Source organism: Falco punctatus (genome assembly GCF_963210335.1).
Source record: "Falco punctatus genome assembly, chromosome: 1".
NCBI lineage: Eukaryota > Metazoa > Chordata > Aves > Falconiformes > Falconidae > Falco > Falco punctatus.
In genome coordinates, this window is record NC_137580.1 from 86,961,569 (window position 1) to 86,981,659 (window position 20,091).

General features: G+C 57.2%; 1 protein-coding gene across 4 annotated transcripts in view; it reads right to left on the minus strand.

Annotated features, from left to right (window-relative positions):
* Positions 1-6,462: 6,462 nt before the first annotated feature.
* The window catches only part of TBX1 (T-box transcription factor 1), a 153,160-nt gene continuing 139,531 nt past the window's right edge, over positions 6,463-20,091 (minus strand). Inside the window, exons 1-9 of one of the 4 annotated variants that reach the window (XM_080373963.1) lie at positions 18,046-18,145; positions 16,600-16,728; positions 14,986-15,448; positions 11,562-11,663; positions 10,009-10,180; positions 9,619-9,774; positions 8,233-8,300; positions 7,948-8,048; positions 6,463-7,174 (exon numbers count right to left, since the gene is read on the minus strand). In XM_080373963.1, coding sequence (XP_080230089.1) covers positions 6,735-7,174; positions 7,948-8,048; positions 8,233-8,300; positions 9,619-9,774; positions 10,009-10,180; positions 11,562-11,663; positions 14,986-15,448; positions 16,600-16,633 — 1,536 coding nt within the window. In that variant the 5' untranslated portion in view covers positions 16,634-16,728; positions 18,046-18,145 and the 3' untranslated portion in view covers positions 6,463-6,734. Of the gene's footprint in view, positions 7,175-7,947; positions 8,049-8,232; positions 8,301-9,618; positions 9,775-10,008; positions 10,181-11,561; positions 11,664-14,985; positions 15,449-16,599; positions 16,801-18,045; positions 18,146-20,091 lie in introns of those variants that run through there. The other 3 variants (XM_080373962.1, XM_080373961.1, XM_080373960.1) reach the window with 3 other exon arrangements.

Here is a 20,091-nt window from a genome sequence, read left to right on the forward strand (position 1 = left end):
TCATGTTTGCCGAAATAAAAGAAATGTGTAAGGCAGTGCTCAAATAAAATCGGCCTGGGAGGAGGGCTGCTGCACTCTCCTCTCACCACCCCTCCTCTACCCTTTTAAGATGTCTGGAACAGGACAGCTTCACCTGCAAGCCCTCGGCTCTCCGTGCTAGCTCGCACTGCCTGCTGTTGGAGCTCAACCGCCAGCTAAAAGGCGGCTGAAGCAGGCAGGCAGAGCACCGAGGGAGAAGGGGAACCGCCTGCCCCCCAGAACGAGGGACAATGGGAGCACTAAGCGAGCAGAGTTAAAAAAAAGCAAACGCGCAGCCCTTGTCCAAGCTAAAACTTCTAAAAAAAATAGTATCACAAACACATAATGCAAAGGCCCTTCAGTAAGTTTTACATGTTGTTTATTCTGTTTTTAACTTCCTTTTGTAATTTACAGATACAGCCCAAGGATTTCAGTCTGAGTACCTGGGCACTTGTGCAATTCCCCCTGGGGCGCGCAGGTACAGAACACAGCAATAGCACCCTGAGTGTCCTGCCCTGCCCACTGAAACAACCCGCGGGTAAGTTACCAGAACTGGCTTCAGTGTGAGCATCTTCGGTTGCAGGAAAACATACCCTCTCCTCTCCACCTACCAATGACCACCAAGAGCTGTTCACACAGGAATTACAGAATTCGGTAACTGGAGCTCAGGCTACAACAGGCGTTAAAGGGCACTTGCTCTCTCAGTAAGGCACAATATATGAAATTTTTGTCCTCACAGAGGTGAGGAGAGGCTATCCTTTACCAACTACACAATCACTCTGGGAGCATAAGATGGAAGTTGCCATACAAGTTTGTGTCAATTTATACCATGTAGCAGCTAGCCCTGAAAATGCATATGCTCTCTTTCCCTCTAAGCTGCTCTGTCTCCTTATAGAATTAGGTTCTAAATGTGACTTTTCTGGCTTTTGTTCTTAATCACTTTGTTACTAGTTCAAATGTATAATTTTAACCTAAATAGAAGTGAGTGATTTATTGTAATTATTTTGTATAGGCTGCTCTTCTAAACTTTTTTTTTTTTTAAATCTGGAAAAACATTTAATTTCCCATATGGAAAGAACACATCTATCATACTTTACTCGGATATACTTGGCTGACTATTGCACATATATGCAAAACATATGTGACATATTCAAGGCTGAATTTCATAAAACAGAAATGCTATGAAATGTGATATAATAAATATATTACACAGACATATGTGGCCAATTTATAAAACTATGGTATCTTTGGTAAATTTATAATAGGTCATTTCTGTTGGGGGGGGGAGGTGTGTGAGAGCGCATTTTTCTGGCATATGCAACACATACAGTACTTTACATAAACTTCCTGAAGGGAGGTGAACCTTTGAAAAGCAGACTTGTACGTGTACACACATAGTGTATATGGGACATATCCATATTTTTCAAAATTAATGTGTATCTTCAAAACCACCTCTTGCTATTTGCATTGATTATGTGTACTACATACTGGGCAGGGGAAAAAAAAAAAAGTATGAAATGCTATTCTTGGGGATTAGCAAACCTCTGATACTTAACTAGCTTCCCACAGCCAACAGGTGGCTCTCACCTTAACAGAGAGCACATTTTATAAGCACACGCTGTGCTTATGACAATGGTCAGTGATAGAAATCTTTAGGTATGGTCACTTTAATCTAGTTGTGTCAAACACTCATGTAAATTAAATATGTTACTAATTAATTGAATTATAATAATTAAATGAAGGAAAAAACTGTGTATGTTTAGAAAAAGGTTACATACATACGCACATACTAGCCTCTGCACTAGTAGACTGGACTCTTCATAACACCAGCTTACAGCAACAGCTGAATTATTGCTGGCTGATTATCCTCGAACTATAACTCACAGACTATTGTCCTTCCTTATTTGTGCCCGTGTGCTTCAAAGCTCAGTTCGTTGCTTTATAAAACACATCTACATTTTTCTCTCAGGTGATTGCCTGTTTGCAAGCTCTGGCACAAGTTCTCTAAGGTTTCATTTTCTGCGTGTGCGTGGTCCAATTCGTGCGATGCCCAGGTCTTCCCTCTGGAGGGAGCCTGCTCTTCAAGCACAGCCGGGCAGGGGGGCGCGGCTGCCGTGATGCCCATGCGTACCCCGAGCTTACCTGCCTGCACTGGCAGTTCAGCACGAACGGCGGGTCAGACCGTTGCACCCACTGTCTCAGAAGGAAAAGCAACAACCACCCCAGTGTGTATGTGCGCACACACACACACACAATTTCCCCACCCTCCACCCCTGCCGCGTTCAACAGGCTTACAGCAGCTTTTTGAGCTCCTTGGACGATGGTGTCAAAACTTGCTTCGCAAGTACTGCTGCGTTAGCTCTTCCAGCACTCCTCCGGGCTGCGTCGCTCAGCTCCCGCCCCCCCAACCCAACCTGTGGGTGTCCAACTTGTTTCTAACCTCCTTTTCTTATTCCTTCCAGACCAGATCAAGGAGCGACCGCCCCTTGGCCAGGGATCCTGGCATCACAACCTGAGATCTACCTGCTGAAGAGCATGAGGTCTGTTTGGAAGGGGGAGGACGGCATACCAGCTGAGGCAGCCCTGAGCCATGCAGCCCCACTAGCCATGCACCAGGAAGCCCCCAGCTCATGGGAGACCCACACTGTCCCCCAGTGGCCTGGCGGCGGCAAAATGCCTTTTTATGCTTACTGCAGTCCTTGGGTCATTCTCCACACTGCAAGCCACTGTTACACAGACAGTAAATAGCATGAAAGATGCCAAAGTACTGGTTCCCCTGTCAACGGCCGTGTGTATGCATATTTGAGATTGACTGAAGAGATGCCAGTGCCCCAGGATGCTGAGAGGCATCTACCGAGGCCCACTTCCACAGTTCCACCCAAAACAGTTCTAAGGTCTCCCTGAACAGGAGGAAAGATTAGTAAGAACATCCATGAAGTGTGTAAACAGTGTGCAAGAACACTACAAGCACGCATAAGTCTCATCCCCATGCTCCCATCCAACACTGAATTTAGTCAGATCCATTAGCAAGGCGAAAATAAAACCACCACCACCACCAAAAAATCATTCCTGAAAACCTGAACTATCCCCAGTGTTTGGGGTAAATGATCAAGTGAAAGCCTGTCTTGTTTCACCTGTGGGTGCCTAATCCTATATTTACCCTCTGAGGTAAGCGATGCAGTTCTCAGACCTTTGCAGCAATCAGTAAATTCAGCCTGTACCTCTGGAAAATGGAGTCACATGGCTAAGTTACACTCTAGCCCTGTTTGGAAGAGACAAAGGGTGCTTGTAACCTCTGTGCTTGGGCCTGTTCTACCAGCAGCTTTTAAATACACAGTGTTATGCGTGACTTGAGGTGACCATAAGTGGAAGTATTGTCTGGAAATGCTGCAGACTTCTTTCCGAGTGTGTGCTATGGACCTTGGTGACAGCATGTACTGAGTGAAATTTAAACATACTTGTAATCAAATCATACAAAGTCATTTTGCAAATGAAACTGCAATGCATCTAGATAAGGCATGGCCTATACATGATACATTTTGATGAAACTGGCTGACAGGTAACATGAAATTAAAAGTGTTACAGATTTTCTGTGATTTTCAAAAGGCTTCTGCTAGTCAATGTGCAGCATTATGGGGTTTTTGTTTGTTTGAAATGGATTTTTTGCTGTGATAGAAAAACAACCCTGCTTGCTTTCCACAACTGCAACACTCCCATCCAGTGAGACAGACGCAGCTATACAAGGAGGAATCACTAGTCAAAGGCCGGAGGAAACTGGCTTAAGGACTAAAACACAACATGAAACAGACTGCTAACATGCTTAATAGTAACGTAGATAAGCACCTTGCATGTAGATGGCCTAAAACCAAGGTTAGAAATACCATTTTCATGGTTAAAACTGTAGTCTTGATACAGCTCCATAGGTCTCTTGTTCCCATTCAGACACAGGACTTCTGCAGTGGTTCTTCTAGCCCAGAGGATAGACTAGTGATCCTGAGGGCCCACTGCCCACAGCCATAGGCTGAAGTTCTGTGATTTTCTCTTTTAATGGAGATAAATTAAAATTCCTACAGTCAAGGCAAGGACCTTGTGCCACTTTCTATAAGAGCACAGTTTAGTCCTGGTGTCTTGGGTCATGCAGTCCTCTCAGCTCTTGTGCAGTAAAGTACGTTTGAAAAGGTGTGTGCCCAGTCTGCACTGAGAGCCAGTGGCACTTGTTGCAGCACTCTGTGTATGTTTAAAGAAAGCTGGTGCTCACCCATACAAATGGAAGTGTATGGTATCCATTTCAACCTGGGACCCAAACCCCGCAAGTTGTTGCATAATGACAGATCACTATACCCACGGGCAGCTCCAGCAACCAGGGAGAGAGACGGGAGGGAGCAGTCACCTATCGAGATTCACTATTTGCTCAGACTAAAAGACTCCAGTTTACTATCCCTCCTTATTTATATGACGCCACTTTGTAAGGAAAGTTTAGACTTCAGAGCAGACAAACTCACAAATATACCCAAATAATCAAACAAGAAATAAAAGGAAGAAAGAAGAGGAAAAACATTTATAAATGTCACTGTCCAATGTCTTTTCAATTTAAATGAATTTAAATGATTATCTACATATATCTACAAATATCTACACATATCTACACTGTTTGCAGATATGATTCTTTGGTTGTCTTCACTTTTTTCCTACACTGCAACTATCAAGAAAAAAAAAAAAAAAAAAGGTGTTTGCATAATCTTTGCAAGAAATAATAAATATAATAACTTCATTAAACGTTTGACCAAAGCTTTGGCACTAATTAGTTTACAGATAACAAGTCATACTGAAAACTCTGAAAGAACAGCAGCAAAGCAACAGAGCACGTCTGAGAGCCATTTCCCACTAATAACAAGCAACAAGGCTATTTTACATCAACCTTTCTGAGAACATTAATTATGGTATAGTCAGACACTAAGAACCTCACAACTCACTGCAAATGTCAAATAAAATACGTATTTCTTGCGCAAGTTTTTTCATGGATCCATATATATATATATTTTTTATAACAGAAAAAAAATTACATAAAATATTCATGTTAGCCTGTATCCCTTCATAAACCCTTCCAAAAAGTTTTGGAAGCCCAAAGCCCGCTGCCAGAGACAGAATAAACATTGCTATTAACACTGCCACCTGCACAAGGGAAAGATCATGTTTTAAAAGGTTTGTAGTGAAAATACACAAACATGGATGAATAGAGGACTTGGGAAAAAAAACACGAAAAAACAACCACCCTCTTCCTTTCATAGAGTCACGTGGAAAAATCAGAAAAGTGTTCATAATACTGCATACCAACACAGCTGAGGAGCTGCTCAATACCTTCTCTGAACACAAAGGGACTGCCTTTCTGTGAGCATCTGACAAAAAACACAAGCCAACCATTAAAAAAAAAAAAATCACTGGAGAAACCATGATGAACAGGCCCATCTTTTCAACAATAAGGAAAGACTACTGAAGTAAGATATTAAAGGGAAAAAAAAGAAAGAAAAAGAAAAAAAAAAAAAAAGAAGAAAGTACTTACCAGCATTAAGAGGGAAGATGCAGCAAGCAGGTAGATGCAGAATAGGTGCTTTGGGACTACTGCAGTTTGGGTCAGCCAAATACAAGGGGTGAGACATTCTGGGGAAAAAACCCTGAAGTTCCTCTAATAGGCACCTCTCAACAGGTGAGCTTCAAGAGCTCAGGAAAGGACGTAGGAAGGCAGTAGTGTGAGGCTGCCTGTGAAGCAGCCGATTTACAAACTATTGCTGAGAATACACAGCCTAAACTCTGCAGGTATTCACCCCACCCCCAGGCTGGTTTTTAAACCTTAGCATCCGTTGCTGTGAAGCTGTAGATGGCTGCGCTCTTGGCCATGGGCTCTCCTCAACAGCTCCAGAAAATGCTGTTGTGGTTAAGCTGCCCCAGTGAACCCCAAAACTCACGAGGGGGTCAGGACCAAAGGAGAAGTGGACAGTTTGTTCTGACAGTGAAGACTCAAAGTGTTCCCTTAAGCTAAACTCTGCTTCCTCTCAGTCTCCTCGAAGAACCACCTGAGCCAACTGCGGACGAGGCCAAGCGTCTCCAAGGTAGAAGAAAGCCTTAGCATCGACACGTGCAGAATTAATTACACTCCATCCCCGTCGCCGGGGGCTGGTGCCCGTCGGTGCTCACAGCTGGCCCCGCAGACCCCCCTGCTCGCTGCTAACGCTACACATCCCGCTGGGGTGGGAAACACCCGTGGCACGGCCAAAAACGGTGGCAACGGCAAATCTCCATCAGGAGACCCGGCGGGCGAGCGAGAAGGGGGCAATTTACCTCACCGCTGCCGCTTCCCCGTCCTCCCGCCGCTTCCCAGCGGCCCTACGGTCCTCCGCGCCCGGCGCACCCGTGGGGCATCCGCAAGAAGGTTAGGGAGAAGGGAGATAACGACATATGGCTTCATTTATCAAAGTGCAGCTGCAGGCCACGCCGCGACGGGGAGCACCCGTCACGTCCCGTGCCCTCACCACACACCGCCGCTGCCCTCCCTCACGGCCCGCCAACGGCGTGGGGAGCGGGGCGAGGACCCCGGCTTCCTGCGATTGGGCTCTACGGTTGTCGATCAGGTCAAGCTGGCCTATCAGCTCACTTGTAAGGCGGGAAGAGAGGGAAAGGCGGGAAGGGGGGAGGACGGTGCCGGGACGCGGGCGGCGCCGTTATCTGGGCCCGTAGTCGTAGTTGGCGGGCGCGCCGGCCGACGAGTACATGTTGGCGGCTGCCGCCGCCGCTGCCGCGTTCATGTGGTGGTGATGGTGGTGGTGGTGGTGGTAGCTGTGCCCGCGGATGCTGGGGAGGGGGTAGGGGGCGGGCCGGCTCTTCGCCCCCAGGTAGTGGTCGTAGGCGGCGGCCGCCGCCGGCGGGTACTTGTAGGGGTGGTGGTGGAGCGGCTCCGAGGCGGTGGACTCCAGGCGCAGTTCGTGGTGGGGCGGGCTGGGCCGGCCGCCCCCCGCGCCGCCCAACGGCACCAGCCCGCCGGCGCCGCCCGGCAGCGCGGGGCTGAGCACGCGCGACATGAGCTGCTGGTGCGCGGCCTCGGCGTGCAGCGCCGTCCCGGCGGCCGCCTCCCGCTCGAACTCCCGCCGGCTCTCGGCAGCATCTGCGGGGGCACACAGCGTCAGCACGGCCGCCCCGCGCCCCCGCGCACACACCGGCGGCGCGGAGCTAGCAAAGCCAGCCCTGCAAGCGAGGCGAGCGGCAGCGTGGCAGGCACCGCGGCGGTGGGACAGCACCTGCTTTCTGACTGGGATGCGTGGAGCTGCATTGACAGACGAGCTGGTGCACGCCTGACATTTTTGCAATTGTGTAACACTAAACAAATACAGACTTCCCTTTATTTTGCAGGCCCAGAGTGTGGTGGAAGAAAGGCCCTTGGCTGTCTTTGCAGTTGTTTGCTCTGCGTAATGGAAAAGGAGTCAATGGGCAGAGGTGCTGTTCGACCTGACTGCAGCTCCCGCGTGGGAGCGGGGCGGCCCAGAATGCACTGCCGAGCTGCGTTAAAAGGGCAAAGTGAGGAGAAGCCCGTGGCCATTGCTGCATCCCTGCCCGAAAAGCTGAACTTGCCACCAAAAAGTCAGAAATGGGATGCTAAAGGAAAAGGGCAGTGTTTTTTTAAAGCAGCAGGGTTGCTTAAGCACAACAACAGTGAGTGTTTGAGACATAGGAAGAATGAATTAGACTACACAGGTGCTAGTTTTGTTTAGAAAGCAGGTGGTAGCGCTAAGCTCATTAGCAGGGGGGCTGTATCCACTGCAGGTGGCTGTGCAACAGCATGTCGAGCAAGGACAGCCCCAAGCAAGCATGCACTGAGGCTGGCTGTGCACACCAGCAGGGCCTGGGGGTCAGGTTGGCCCGGCCACTGGGTGCTCTCACCTTTCTCTGTCCCATTCTGGTGGGCTGGAGAAGAGACTGGATTCCGGGATCTGGCAAAAGCACTCATGAGAGGAAGGGCCCCTGGCCTGTGATTCCTGGGCCTGGAAGGAGAAGGGGACAAGTGATACAAGCCAATCATCCAACAGAATGAGCGCTTGGAGTGTTGCTGCTATGAGTGTGGTGCCCCCTCCCCCAACTCTGTGCGCGTGTTGTGCAAATGCAAGCTGGGCAGGTGCACGTGAAACTAGGGGTGAGAGTAGTCATAGAATAAAGACACAGCCTTACCAGTCCTCAGGGTCACAGTCTCTGAATCCCTTGGCAAATGGGTTGCTAGCGATCTTCAGCTGCGTAATCTGTAAGGAGAAGCACGAACATGTCTCAAAGTGGCACACATGGGGCTCCCTGGCCAGACCGTGAGCATGTCACTGAGCAGGCTCTGGGAGCCAGCAATGCCTGGTGTACCAGGGAGGGCCCAGGTGGCTGGTGGAGCCGGGGCATGCTCTGTCACAGAGCACAAACATGTGCTTTCCCTCTGTTAGAAAATGTGGGCTAATACGCTATCTAATATGAGCTCAAGGTGAAGGGAGAGGCAGCCCCGGTCAGCTGCAAAAGCTGTGCAAATGCACTTGTAAGAAAATGCCACATTATATGGGTCACCACCCGAGCAGCTAAGACAAATCACTGGATAAATCATACTTATGTATTTATTTAATTCGCCGGGGAGAAGGCAGGACATTTTCTATATTTAAGCAAATCCACGGATAAAGTATGTGATTGTGAGTTTCCGGAATGGGTTGAAAAACAAACTTTAAGCCCCTCAGTGACAGTTCCAGCCTTAGAGGTCAAACTGATTGAAACCAGGAGAGAAAGAGCAGCTGTCCAGAGCCATCAGGCAAATGCCAGCCGGGGAGGGACTCCGGAGCCCCTTAAAGGCACAGCCCTGCTCCGGCCCTGCCGCCTCCCGGGGGCGGGGTGCCGGCCCGCCCGCAGCATCCCGGGGGGATCCGGCTGGACCTGCTGGGAGCCGCTGCCGAGGGTGGCCCCGCCGCTGCTCGGGGACAGCCCGCGGGCGGCCCCGGCGGCGGCTGCGGCAGCGGCGTGGAAAAGCCCCCGCTATGAAATCCTATTTGCACTCGCGGCTGGGATTCCTGCTCTTTACATTACACTGAATCGATTTAAAGAAGCGATTGGATTAACTGCTGCCCAGAAAGCCGCACCAGATTAGGCGGAGTGGGTTGCTTTGTTTCGTTTTGTTTCGTTAACATGTAATTCCATTCTGGGGAGGAACAGAACTGCGAGCTTAGAGAAGTAAAATCGCAGATTTATCCAAACAAATTGTGAGTGACGTTTCGCAGCGGGAAGCCTGTAGTTTCCCAACTAGCCCCAGCCTCGGGTTTACATAGGTAATGAGGTCCCCCCCGGGCGGGGGGAAGCTGGCGATGGGGCTGGAGCTCACGTCTCTTCCTCGGCAAGCAGCGATGCAGCTCTGCGCAGCTCCCCGGCTATCGGGTTCCTTGCGCTGCCCCGGAATGGGTTCAGCAGATGGGGAGGAGGGGGCGGGAGACCCCCGCCGGCCAGCCGCAGCCCGGGAGCTGGACGAAGGGGCTGAGACAGCCCCGGGGCGACCCCGACCCCCGCTTTTCGTTGCCCCGAGCCCCGCGGCCGCCTCACCCGGTGGTTCTGGTAGGCAGTCACGGCCGTGAAGCGCGTCTCCTCGAAGACGAAGGTTTTGAAGTTCTCCTCTGCGTATTTCTCACTGTCTTTCCGGGGGTCCACGTAGACCACGTGAAAACGCGGCTGGTATCTGTGCATGGAGTTCAAAATGATCTGAATGATAAAACGAGCAAGGAGACAATAATTGATCCAGGCGGAGCATGGAGAGAGGAGAGCGCAGCCCCGGCCCTGCCGCTCCCCTGCCCGGGGGCAGCCGGGGCTGGGGCAGGAGAGGGGTGCAGAGCCCCTGGGAAGGGGTGTGGGCAGGGGCACCCCACGGGAATCGCGGCGCTGGGGCTTCCCTCTGGCACAGCCCCGTGTTTGATACCCTTCCCCGGGAACACTTACGTGCCCGTTGTCATCCAGCAAATTGTTGGTCAGTTTGAGTTTATCGAAGGAAACGATCTGCTTCATCCACTGCGCCCCTTTTGCCGGGGAGTCCGGGTGGTAATGCACCCTCCCGGGGGTGGCGGGGTCGGCTTTGCCGGCCACCAGCCAGGAGGAGCTGTGGAAGGCGTACCTGCCGGGAGAGGAAGGCACCCTCAGCCACAGCCCGGGGGCTCCGGCCACCCTGCAGCAGCCCCACAGGATCCCGCCCGGGAGGGTCCCCCCGGCCAGGTGAGGGGCAAGTGCCGCCTCCCCCATCACTCCTGCTTCCTATGGCAAAGAGAGGAATGAGCTCTTCTCCACAGCCACACTCGGTGGGGCGGGGGGGGGGCGGGGAGGGACACGACGCATTTTATCAGGTTGCCAATGGAACTGGTGGGAGAGAAATCTGCAGGACAAAGGAAATTTTTAGCTACCTGCACAGACTTGGGAGAGCAGCCACAAAAGATCCCACTTCCTCTAAAAAAATAGGGTGAAAGGGAGCCCTTTACACAGTAATGTTATGGCTTTAAGTAAAGAGTTACGGAAAGTTATGTGTAGATTAATAGCAGGTCCAGAGTTTAGCAGCCTTGTTTCATTCTTTCAAAGTACATATTCAACAGTAACATTTAAAACAGAGAAACCAATCTTCTATCCACGTGTTTACTTTTAAAGCCAGTGTTTGCACAGGGGGAATTAGACACCATTGGACTCGAGCAGAAACATTACTTTTTAAAGATATACTCAATTGGATGTTATATATCCCACTTCCCTTGACAAGCAAACATTTCTAGGACGCCCTGAGAATTTGGATATCTGTCTAAATATTTATATATCAGACCCTGCGATTCCTACGCGGGCTGCCTGCTCAGCGTCCTGATCTGAAGCTAAATACATAATGCGCCTTTCACTGTCTTTAAATTAAAGGGGTTCCAAACCAGACCACATCGCTACCTTACGAGCCGCTGGTTTCCAAGGCCTTCCTGCGCTGCTGCTGGAAACAAGGGCAGGGTTTTGTGGCTCAGATGGCTGGGTGCCTTTCCAGAGCACAAACCCCACTCTCTTCACCCAAGCACCAAGCAGGCACGGCACAGCCCTGGGACACCCGTGAGTCCGGCACCACCAGACCACCTGCCCCAGCCAAGAGGTTACGGCACCCGAGGAGCACTGGGGGGGATTTTTGTTAGCGAGGAGCACTGGGGGGGATTTTTGTTAGCGGGTAATGAACATTTCCCAGGTGGAGACGTGGAGCAGCAGGACAGGGAGAGCTTTTCAGGCCAGGACAAGGTGGCTCCTGCACTGCTGCCCCACAGAAACCCGCACTTCTGCCCACATCACCACCGACCTGGCCCTGGCCACTGCGGGCATTGTGCGAGAAAGCCAAGGGGGGCCCTGTGGGTCCATGCCCTGCGCAGGTGCACTGCTCCCAGCCCCAGACTTATTGCAACGGTGTGAAGGTGTGAAACAGACCCCAGGCAGCGGGCAGCTGCATCCCACAGGGCTGAGCACCACGGGGCAGGCAGGGTATTACTTGCCGGTATCGCTTGTCATCCACAGGGACAAAATCCATGAGGAGCATGTAGTCAGCCATAGGGTCCATCCCGAATATCTTCACCTGGAAGGTGGGGAACATGCGCCTAGCAGAGAGAGGAGAGAAAGGAGAGCTGAGTGGAGGTGCAGCAGGGAGCCCTGAGGGGCCAGTGCAGGTACGAACACCCTCCCCCTCCATCCTGGGGGTGCTCACGGCCGCGTGTGGGAGTCCTGCAGCCTTCCTGGCCCTTCCTCTCCAGCTGCCCCAAAGCCCACTCAGCTGCGATGTCAGGTCCCCTTGCAGGAACCGCCAGCCAGAACAGGAGGAAAAGGCAAATGCGGCCAGGCAGCGTGGGGAGAGGGGGTGCCAGCAGCATCCCAAAGGATGAGCCGGGGCAGTGCTGTGCGGCCCCAGCCTCTCCCACCAGCTCTGGAACAGTTTGTGTTGGACACCTGAAATATCCTGCCGCAGCGGGATGCAGGGGCTGGGGGGAAATTAGCAGCACCATCGCCTTTGCCATGGGGAGACAAAACTGAAAAGAATTTCCTCCCTGTGCTTTCCCCATCCTTCCAACTGACCTGATTTGAGGCAGATGCAAGGCATTATCCTGTCTCTGCACCCACACCTGAGCTGGGGGCACAGCCCCAGGAGGCTCAAGCAGCCCGGAGGGGGGGGGGCACATCTAGAATCTCCTGTGGGCAATGTGAGGGGAGCGAGTCCCACTTTTGCAGCTTCTGCTCCCCCACAATCTGTGCCCATTTTAAAGCAGTGGTTACAGCAGCGGTTTGCTCCCTGGGGCCAGCAGACTACCTCCTGCAGCCTGGAGGGGCAAACACAGCCCCTGGCAGGCAGGGAGTAGAGGGCAACAGGGGTCTCCCGGCAAGCCCCCTCCCAGCTCCACTTCGTTGCCAGAGCCCGGTCGGGCTCACGGTCCCCGCAGCTTTGCGGGGCAAAAGGAGAGCGGCAAGGAGCCTGAAGTCCCGAGCAGGAAGGTTGGCCCCGGGGCTATCCCCACCACTCTGCTCCATGGAGGCTCCTGGAGACCCCAGGCTAAGCTAGGGACACAGGTCCCATGCTCAGGGAGGGCACGATTCCTTCGAGGAGCTGTATTGGGGGACAGGCTAAGGGAAGGGGCCGGGGAGGCCCCCCCTGTCCCTCCCTCTCTCTGTACACACCGAGGCCCGGAGATGGGGCCTGGTCTGCGGCTCCCTGGCAGGACATGCCAAATGTAAGCCCTCGCAATGGGGCTCATCGTGGCTTCGGTTTTGGTTAATAAGTTTCTTTTCCTGAGTAGGAAACCAAGCGAGCGACAGCGGGTGGTATTTCGGGAAAGGGGTCTGCAGCCGTTGAAAAACCAAACTCCAACCACCCCCTGAAAAACCAACCCAATCAAACCTGAACATGGAGAGACACCCCCCCCCCCGGCTCATTCTTGGGGTGCACAGCCGGCTCTGCTGTGCATCTTCCCGGGGCTTTTTTGGTTGTGTGCCCTTGCTCCCCGCCGAGGGAAGGCTGCCTGCCGGGACGATGGGGCGGGGGGACTCTGGCCCCACAACCCCTTCCAGTCCGGGCCCGGTGCTGTCTGGCGGCATCAGGATCGAGCGGCTGCATCTCCCGCTCTGTAACGCTTTAGCTAACTCAGGAGGATGTTCCCAGTCGGTCCCTCTGTTATTATTATTTTTAAAGGTGTAAAAGCCCCCATTAGCTCCAGTTCCGGTGTTTCTTGTTTTAAAACTTAGTTTTAAAACAAACAACTCGAGATGATAAGACCACCTAGACAAACAGCAGGGCCAGCCCAGAGACGCTGGGAAAGAACAGGCTTCGCAGTGCCTTCCTTGAGCTTTTTCCTGCTGATTTTACCCCGTTTTCTCCAGTTTTCACCCGCCTGTCTAGAGATTTGTCGGTGTCATAAAATAAACGAAGAGAAGGGCAAAAAAGCCCCTGATTCAAATTGAGCTGGTTCATTTCCGAGCCATTTTGGAGCAGGGCAATTGCAATCCTTTCGCTGTCCCGGGAGAGCGGAGAACGTCAGATCGAAATGCTCCTGTTTGCAGAGAGTCTCCGCCTGGAGCCTGAACGACCTTTTCCGCTAAGGAAAGCAGCGCCGAGCCCGGCGCCGGGCTGAGGGGCCGCGGACAGAGTCAGCGGGCTGCGCGACCCGGCGCCGGGGCAGGCACCGGCTGCGGGAAATCACGCCCGGGGTCCCGCAGCGCAGCGCCGGCTCCTCCGCCGGCCTCCGCGGTGACTTTTTGTTTTAAAAAAATTAGTAGATCGTTAATTAAAAAAAAAAAAAGCAACGGCGTATATGTAAATATATTTCATTCTTGCAGCTTCTCGACCCTCAAAACCGCTGGAGGGAGAGTGGGCGCACGGCCGCGGTCATCCCGGCGGGATGCACCCTCCTGTCCCGGCGGCGGCGGCGGCACAACCCGGAGCTCCAGCTGCCGCCACCGTCCCTGCGGCTAACTGAGAGCAAGCACGGGGGGATTTGTTGATTTGTTATATTTTCTTTTCTACCCAGCTGGATCGCTTTAAATCAAGGGAAGAGAGCAGCGCCCGAGCAACGCACTCGCCCCCCCCGAAGGAAGCGTTTGCCCGGAGCCTGCGCGGGGAAAACTCCGGAGCTCTGCCTGGGCCGCCACGGCCACGGCGCTTCCCGGCGATCGCAATCAAATGCAGTGATTAACAACCCTAAATGGGGCTCCTCTTCCTCCCCCACCCCCCCGTTTTGCTCGTTTCTAACGCTGTCGCATCAGCCGCCTCCTTTGTTCCCTGGCCGCGAGCCGGGTCCCGGCCCGCCGGCGGAGCCGTGCCGCGGTGGCGGGTGCAGGGCCGCGGAGCGCCGGCATCAGCCGGGCTCGTTACTCGATAGTCGGGAAATGCAACAGTCCTGGAAGACGTTTGAGGGCGCAGAATTAGGGTCTGTTTGCGTCCCCGCCGGAAGGAAAAGATCTGCCCGTGCTAAAAATCAATTTAGTTGCAGGTATTGCGCGGGACGGTTTGTTAGCTTTTACTTTTCCCGCTGTGCCGTTGCTGTCCGCGCCGGGAGCACCATGTCCTCCGCAAACGCGGATCCCAGTCCCATGCGGGATAACCAAAAGCCGAAGGCGCCCGGCGGAGCGCAGCTCCCCCGGGCGGGGCCACCCTGCCCGCCGCCCCCCGCACGCCCTCGCCTCCGGCCCGCAGGATCGCGCATTCTTCTCCGCAGCACCCGAGGCCTTCGGCTCGCAGGAGCTCGCACATTTCTCCGCGGGAGAAGCACTAGGATCGAATGACGGCAACCGGCGGGCCCAGCCGCCCCGCAGCTAGCCCTTGGTCAGCCTCGATTGTCCCCCAAACCGCGAATGCAGCCGCCCCGGCTCGCCCGGGTGCCCGCGGCCAGGGGAAGCGGCTGGAGAGCCGGGGCCGCCCGGGGGCTCCGCACTGACCTGCCGGCCTTGGTGACGATCATCTCGGTGCCCAGCTGGTTGAACTCGTCCCACAGCGCCTTCATCTCCAGCTGGACGCTGACGTTGGCCACCTTCGGGTTCTTCTTCACCGGTGCCTTGGCCGCGACGGCCGCCCCCGCGGAGCAGCCCGAGACGGCGGCCGGCCCCGCGGCGGCTCCCCCGGCGCCCTCGGGCGGCTCGGGGCCTGGGGGCGGCGGGTTGGCTCCGGCCGCCGCCGCCGCCCCGCCGAAGGGATAGCCGTGCTGGGGCTGGGGCGGCGGGTGCGGGTGCTGCTGAGCCGTGCAGGGCTCGTAGTGCGGCGGCTCATGCTGTCCGTACGGGTCCCCCGGGGAGGGGGAGAGGTGGTACCCCCCGGAGGCGTTCAGGCTGCTCAGGCTGTTGGCCGTGAAAGCTGCAACATCGCAAAAATGGGACAGCTGGGTGAGCCAGGGGCTGGAGATAGCTGAAATCATTCCAAAAACAGGCCGTCAGGGCTCCGCTCCGGCTCCCGCTTTCCCCCCAGCTCCGCACCGCTCCGCGCCGCGCCGGCTCCGCGGGGTGCCCTCCGCCTCCTCTGCCCCGCGCCCAGCCCAGCGGGGCGCCTCCCCCTTTCCGCTTTGCTTGGCCCCAGCCCCGCTCCCCCCGGGGCAGGCGGGGAGCTCGCTGCTCCCGCTGCCTGCCTGCCTCGGCTCTTTTCTTTTTTTTTCCTTCTTTTTTTTTTTTTTTTTTCTTCTTTGCAAATCCGAGAGATCTGCCAAGAGCCGCGGTGCAGAGCCCGTGCTATCTCTGCAGAAGGCCTCCTTCGCTGCAAACGATTTGGGACAAAGCAAACTCCCGCCTACCCTCACCATCACCCCCACCCCCCCAAAAAAAAAGAGGGGGGGGGACACACTCAAAGAAAGAAACCAGTTCTTATTTCCGTGTAACTAGGGTGCTGCAGGTAGCGTCCCTAGCTCTGGGGCGCGGGGCCGTGGCTGACAGGGGAAGGCGGATCTGGTTTGGCAATCCCCCCTTCTTTCCATCCGCGGGCGAGGGAGGGGGAACACACGGGGACCAGAGGAAAGCTCTGGGGCCGCGCCGAGGAGCACCGGGACGGTCCCGGCTGCGCAGCCCTCGGCCTCCAGGTTGAGCGGGCCCTGCAGCGCATGACAGGCCGCCTCGGGGAACGGATGGCTCCTTGGGATCCCCTCTGGTGCTGAAAGGCTCCTCAGGGTCCTGGGAGGCTCTTGACTTATTTCGACCGCGGCCCCCAGGCCGGAGAGGGGCTGCAAGAGCCGGCAGGAGCCGAGCCCTGGCCTGCTGCTGCCCTGGGCACGGCTGGTGCTGTCGGAGGATGCTCCAGCACCTCCAAGGAGACGCGGGTCCAAGCGGCGAAGCCGTCGGAAGCCGCCACCGGGGCACGGCAGAGCCTTTTATTCTCCAAGGGAGGGCTGCGGGGTGCCGGGCGCGCCGGGGGACACGGCGAAACCCCCTCCGACCGCTGCCGCGGGCAGGCCGCGCTCCGTGCGCTCCCTCCGGCCCGGCCGCCGGGCCGGCACGCGTGAAAACGCTCCGAGACCCGGTGGCCGGGGGGTCCCGTCCCCGCAGTCCTGCGGGGCCGAGCACGGCGCTCACCTTCCATGTCCCTGGTGACAGTGCTGAAGTGCATCTTCTGCGGGCGGCAGCGGGGGCGGGCGGGCGCGCTGCGGCTGCCGCGGCGCTCCTCCAGCGCTCCCTTCCCTGCTTGCTCGGCGGCGGCGGCGACTGAAATCAGAGAGGCGATACTGAAAGCATTTGCCTTGGGAGACAGAGGGCTGTTTTCGTCCATAGGGGAGACACCAATGCAGGAGCAGCAGCCGCGGCAGCCTCCCACCACGAGCCCCCCCTCCCACCCCCTCACTCCCCTCCTTTCTATCGCACCATCCAGGGAGGTGCGAGCGAGACCCCCCCCTCCTTTCAGACAGGGGGGTGTGGGAAGCTTAAAAAAAAAAAAAAACCTGCAACAATAAACAACCCAAACTCTGTGCCCCCCCTCCTCGGGAAGGGCGTTGGGGAGCAAGAAACTTCCCCGCGCCCCTTTGCAGCCAGCGCCGAGCGCCGCAACGGCCGGATCGAGCCCTGTCAGCCACAGGGGACCGGGGGTAGGGGTGGGGGGATAAATAAATAACCCCACGAATTTCTTCCCTGGGTTTTCAGTTTCTCAACCCCCAGCTTCGTTCCCTGCGATTTATTAATTTATTTTCTCTCTCTTCCCTTCCCCCCAACACCACCTCCTGCTTCTGCCCCCCCGTCCCTTCCTTTTCTCCTGCACGTAGGGAAAGTGGCTCCCTTATAGGCGCTTTCCCCCATTCAGTGGCTGGGAGGCGTCACATGGAAGCCGGGGGTGTTTGCCTGCAGAAGCGGCGGCGGCGGCGGCGAAAGCGAAGTGAAACTCCTGCCGAGACGGTGTCAAAGGGCCGGGGAGGCCCTTCCCCGCCTCCCGGGCACAGCGAGCGGCCGACGGGGAGGGATGGGATGTGCTGCGGGGCGGGCGGAGGGGCCGGCGGTGTCAATCACGGCGGCGGGAGCCGGCCGACGGGAAGGGAAGAGCCGAGCTCAGCCGAGCCGAGCCCGGCGTCACGCTGCGGATGTCCGGCACCGAGAGGGGGTGATTGCTCCCTTCCTCCAGCCCGCAGCCACGGCGGGGCTGCGAGCTGCCCGCTCCGGCCGCGGGGGCTCAGCGACTGCAGGGACTGGCAGCCCGGGCCGCCGCGGCAGGAGAGGGCCGGGCACGTCGGGGTGCGCTGCAGGCGCAGGTACCGCCGGGCGCCGCAGGGGACCGGGGTGGGAATCCCCAGCCGCGGGCCACCAAGCCCCCAAAGCACCCGCCGGCATTCGAGCGTTTCCTTCTCCAAAAAAAGCGGAGAAAACGGAAAGCAACCGGCGGGGCGGCAGGCGAGCCCTTGGCCGGCCGGCGTGAGAGCCCGCTCCGTCGGCAGCACCTGCACGGCCCGCCTGGGCCGGGGGCCGCGCTCCCCCGGCCGCCGGGGACGGCCGTCCCGGTTCCCCTCCCTGCCCCAGCGAGGGCGATGGGCTACTCACCGCCCGGCACCGGCCCCTCGGAGCGCTGCGGCGTTCCCCGGGCCCTTCCTCCGCATCGGCGCGGGGCGAGGCGACGCGCCCGCCCCGCGGGCCCAGCCCGGCTCCGGCCCCGGCCCCAGTCCTGGTCCCGGTCCCAGCCCCGGTGCTGGTCCCTCCGGGAGAGTGGCCGCACCGAGGTCCCGGGGGGAATGCCCCGACGGGGCGGGCGGAGCCGTGGGGCGCGCCGGTGGCTACCGCCGCGATGGGGGTTGCATAACCCGAGCGATGCGCGGAGAGCCGGAGTGAGCAAGCGGGTTATATATAGCTGCCCTGTCTGTAGCCTGCGGGGCTTGATTCTTCTGTTGAAATATTATCTTTGGATGTGGTAAAAATATTTGCAGAGAAAAATCTAGACTACTCTTACATATTTGAGCATATGTTCCTGCAGCTAACGGCATAAGGGCAGAGCGTGACACGATCGGTGTTTTGTTTCTTTGCTGCTGCTGCCAGCTTGGTTCCCGGCCGGGGCAGTTTCTGCCCCCAGCTCAGGGACACGCCACGGGGAAGAGTGTCTCGGTGCTGACCCGCGCTGCTTACCTGGCGGCACTGCAAAGAGGAGGGGAAGGGATTTCGTTAGGGCATCTCGGGGCAAGATCGGAGGAAAGCGAGGAGCCGCGGCTGCAAGCTGCAAAGCCGCCGCCGGGAGCTCAACAGCTGATGCAAGCGGGACGTGGGGCACCAGCCCCTTCCCCGAGGTGTGCCCGGCTCTGGGCAGCCTCTGCGCTGAGAGGGAAGAAAATACCCCCCACCCCCGGAAATTAAGCAAACCCCCGAAACCAAAGCCTTAGCAGAGTCGGGGAGCTCGGGGTTGCTGTCTGTGCCTTGCTTGCCCGCACCGTTTCACAGGTTTATCCCTTTCTCCTTCCCTGTTCCTTAGGTATAGCCCCAGCTGGAAGCGGCGCCACGTCGGGGAAAGCCCGGGCGCGGACGGGCCCCTCGGCCTGCGCGCCCGCCCGGCGGGGTCGGGGGGGAGCGGTCTCTGCCGGGGGTACGGGACCCGCCGGGAACCATTGCCAGTCGGCTCCCGGGCGGCAGCGGAGCAGGTGCCCCGCTAAGCCAGGGGCTGCACCCCCCAAATCCCTGAGAGAAGTCCCCGGGGCCCCGCTTCCGCGGCCCGCGGCCGGCCTCGCAGGGCTCCCCCACGCGTGAGCGGTGGCCGGGCGGAGCTGAGACGACAGGAGGGCGAAACCGCCCGGCTCCCCCGCGACGCTGGAAGCCCGCAGCGGCACAGCAAACCCGAGGGAGCGGGCGGCACGGCGCTGTGCCGCAAACGGGGTCCTCCCCTCTCCTGCACCCCCAAAGAGGGCCTAAACCCGGAGGCCGCGTTTGACAGGCGTCTCGTCCAGCACCGCGGGCGCTTGTCCCGCTCCCCAGGCGCTCCGCGTCGCCGGTGCGCTGCAAAGCGCATCCAGCCTCGACGAGGGGTTACTAACCCCGCGGTTAGCGGTGCTGCTCTGCCCCCGGCTCTGCCGTCGTCCCTGGGCCGGGGGAGGCGCCCGGCCGCTGTCGGAGGGATACCAGGGAGAGGGCGAGGGGGGTTCTCTGCTTCCCCCAGCTCACACCTCGCTTGAGCTGGTGGGAGGGGAGGTCGGGGTTGTCCCGCCGCCTCTCCGCCGGGAACGGCTCTGCTCTGCGGAAAGGCTGAGAGCTCGCCGCGGAAGAAGGGCAGGACCTGCCCAAGGGCATACTGCTGCTTCGCCCCGAAACTCTCGGGCCCCGGCCGTGCAAAAGCCCGTGGCGGCACCGAGAAAAGCAACGCGTTGCAATGACTCTCGCGTTCCCCCCGACGGCAGCCCCCAGCCCCGGCGCGGCCCCCGGAGCCCCAGCCCGGCCTCTCCGCCGCTTCACCATCTTTCCCGGCCCCGGCGAGGCTTCTGCCCGCAGCAGGTATCCGCTGCCGCCCCGTCCCCCGTTTGGGCCCCGAGGCGGGGGGGACAGAACGGGCTCCCCCGCAGGGATCTCCCCGCCGGCACCGCTCCCCACAGGCCGGGCCAGGTGCCCCCGGGC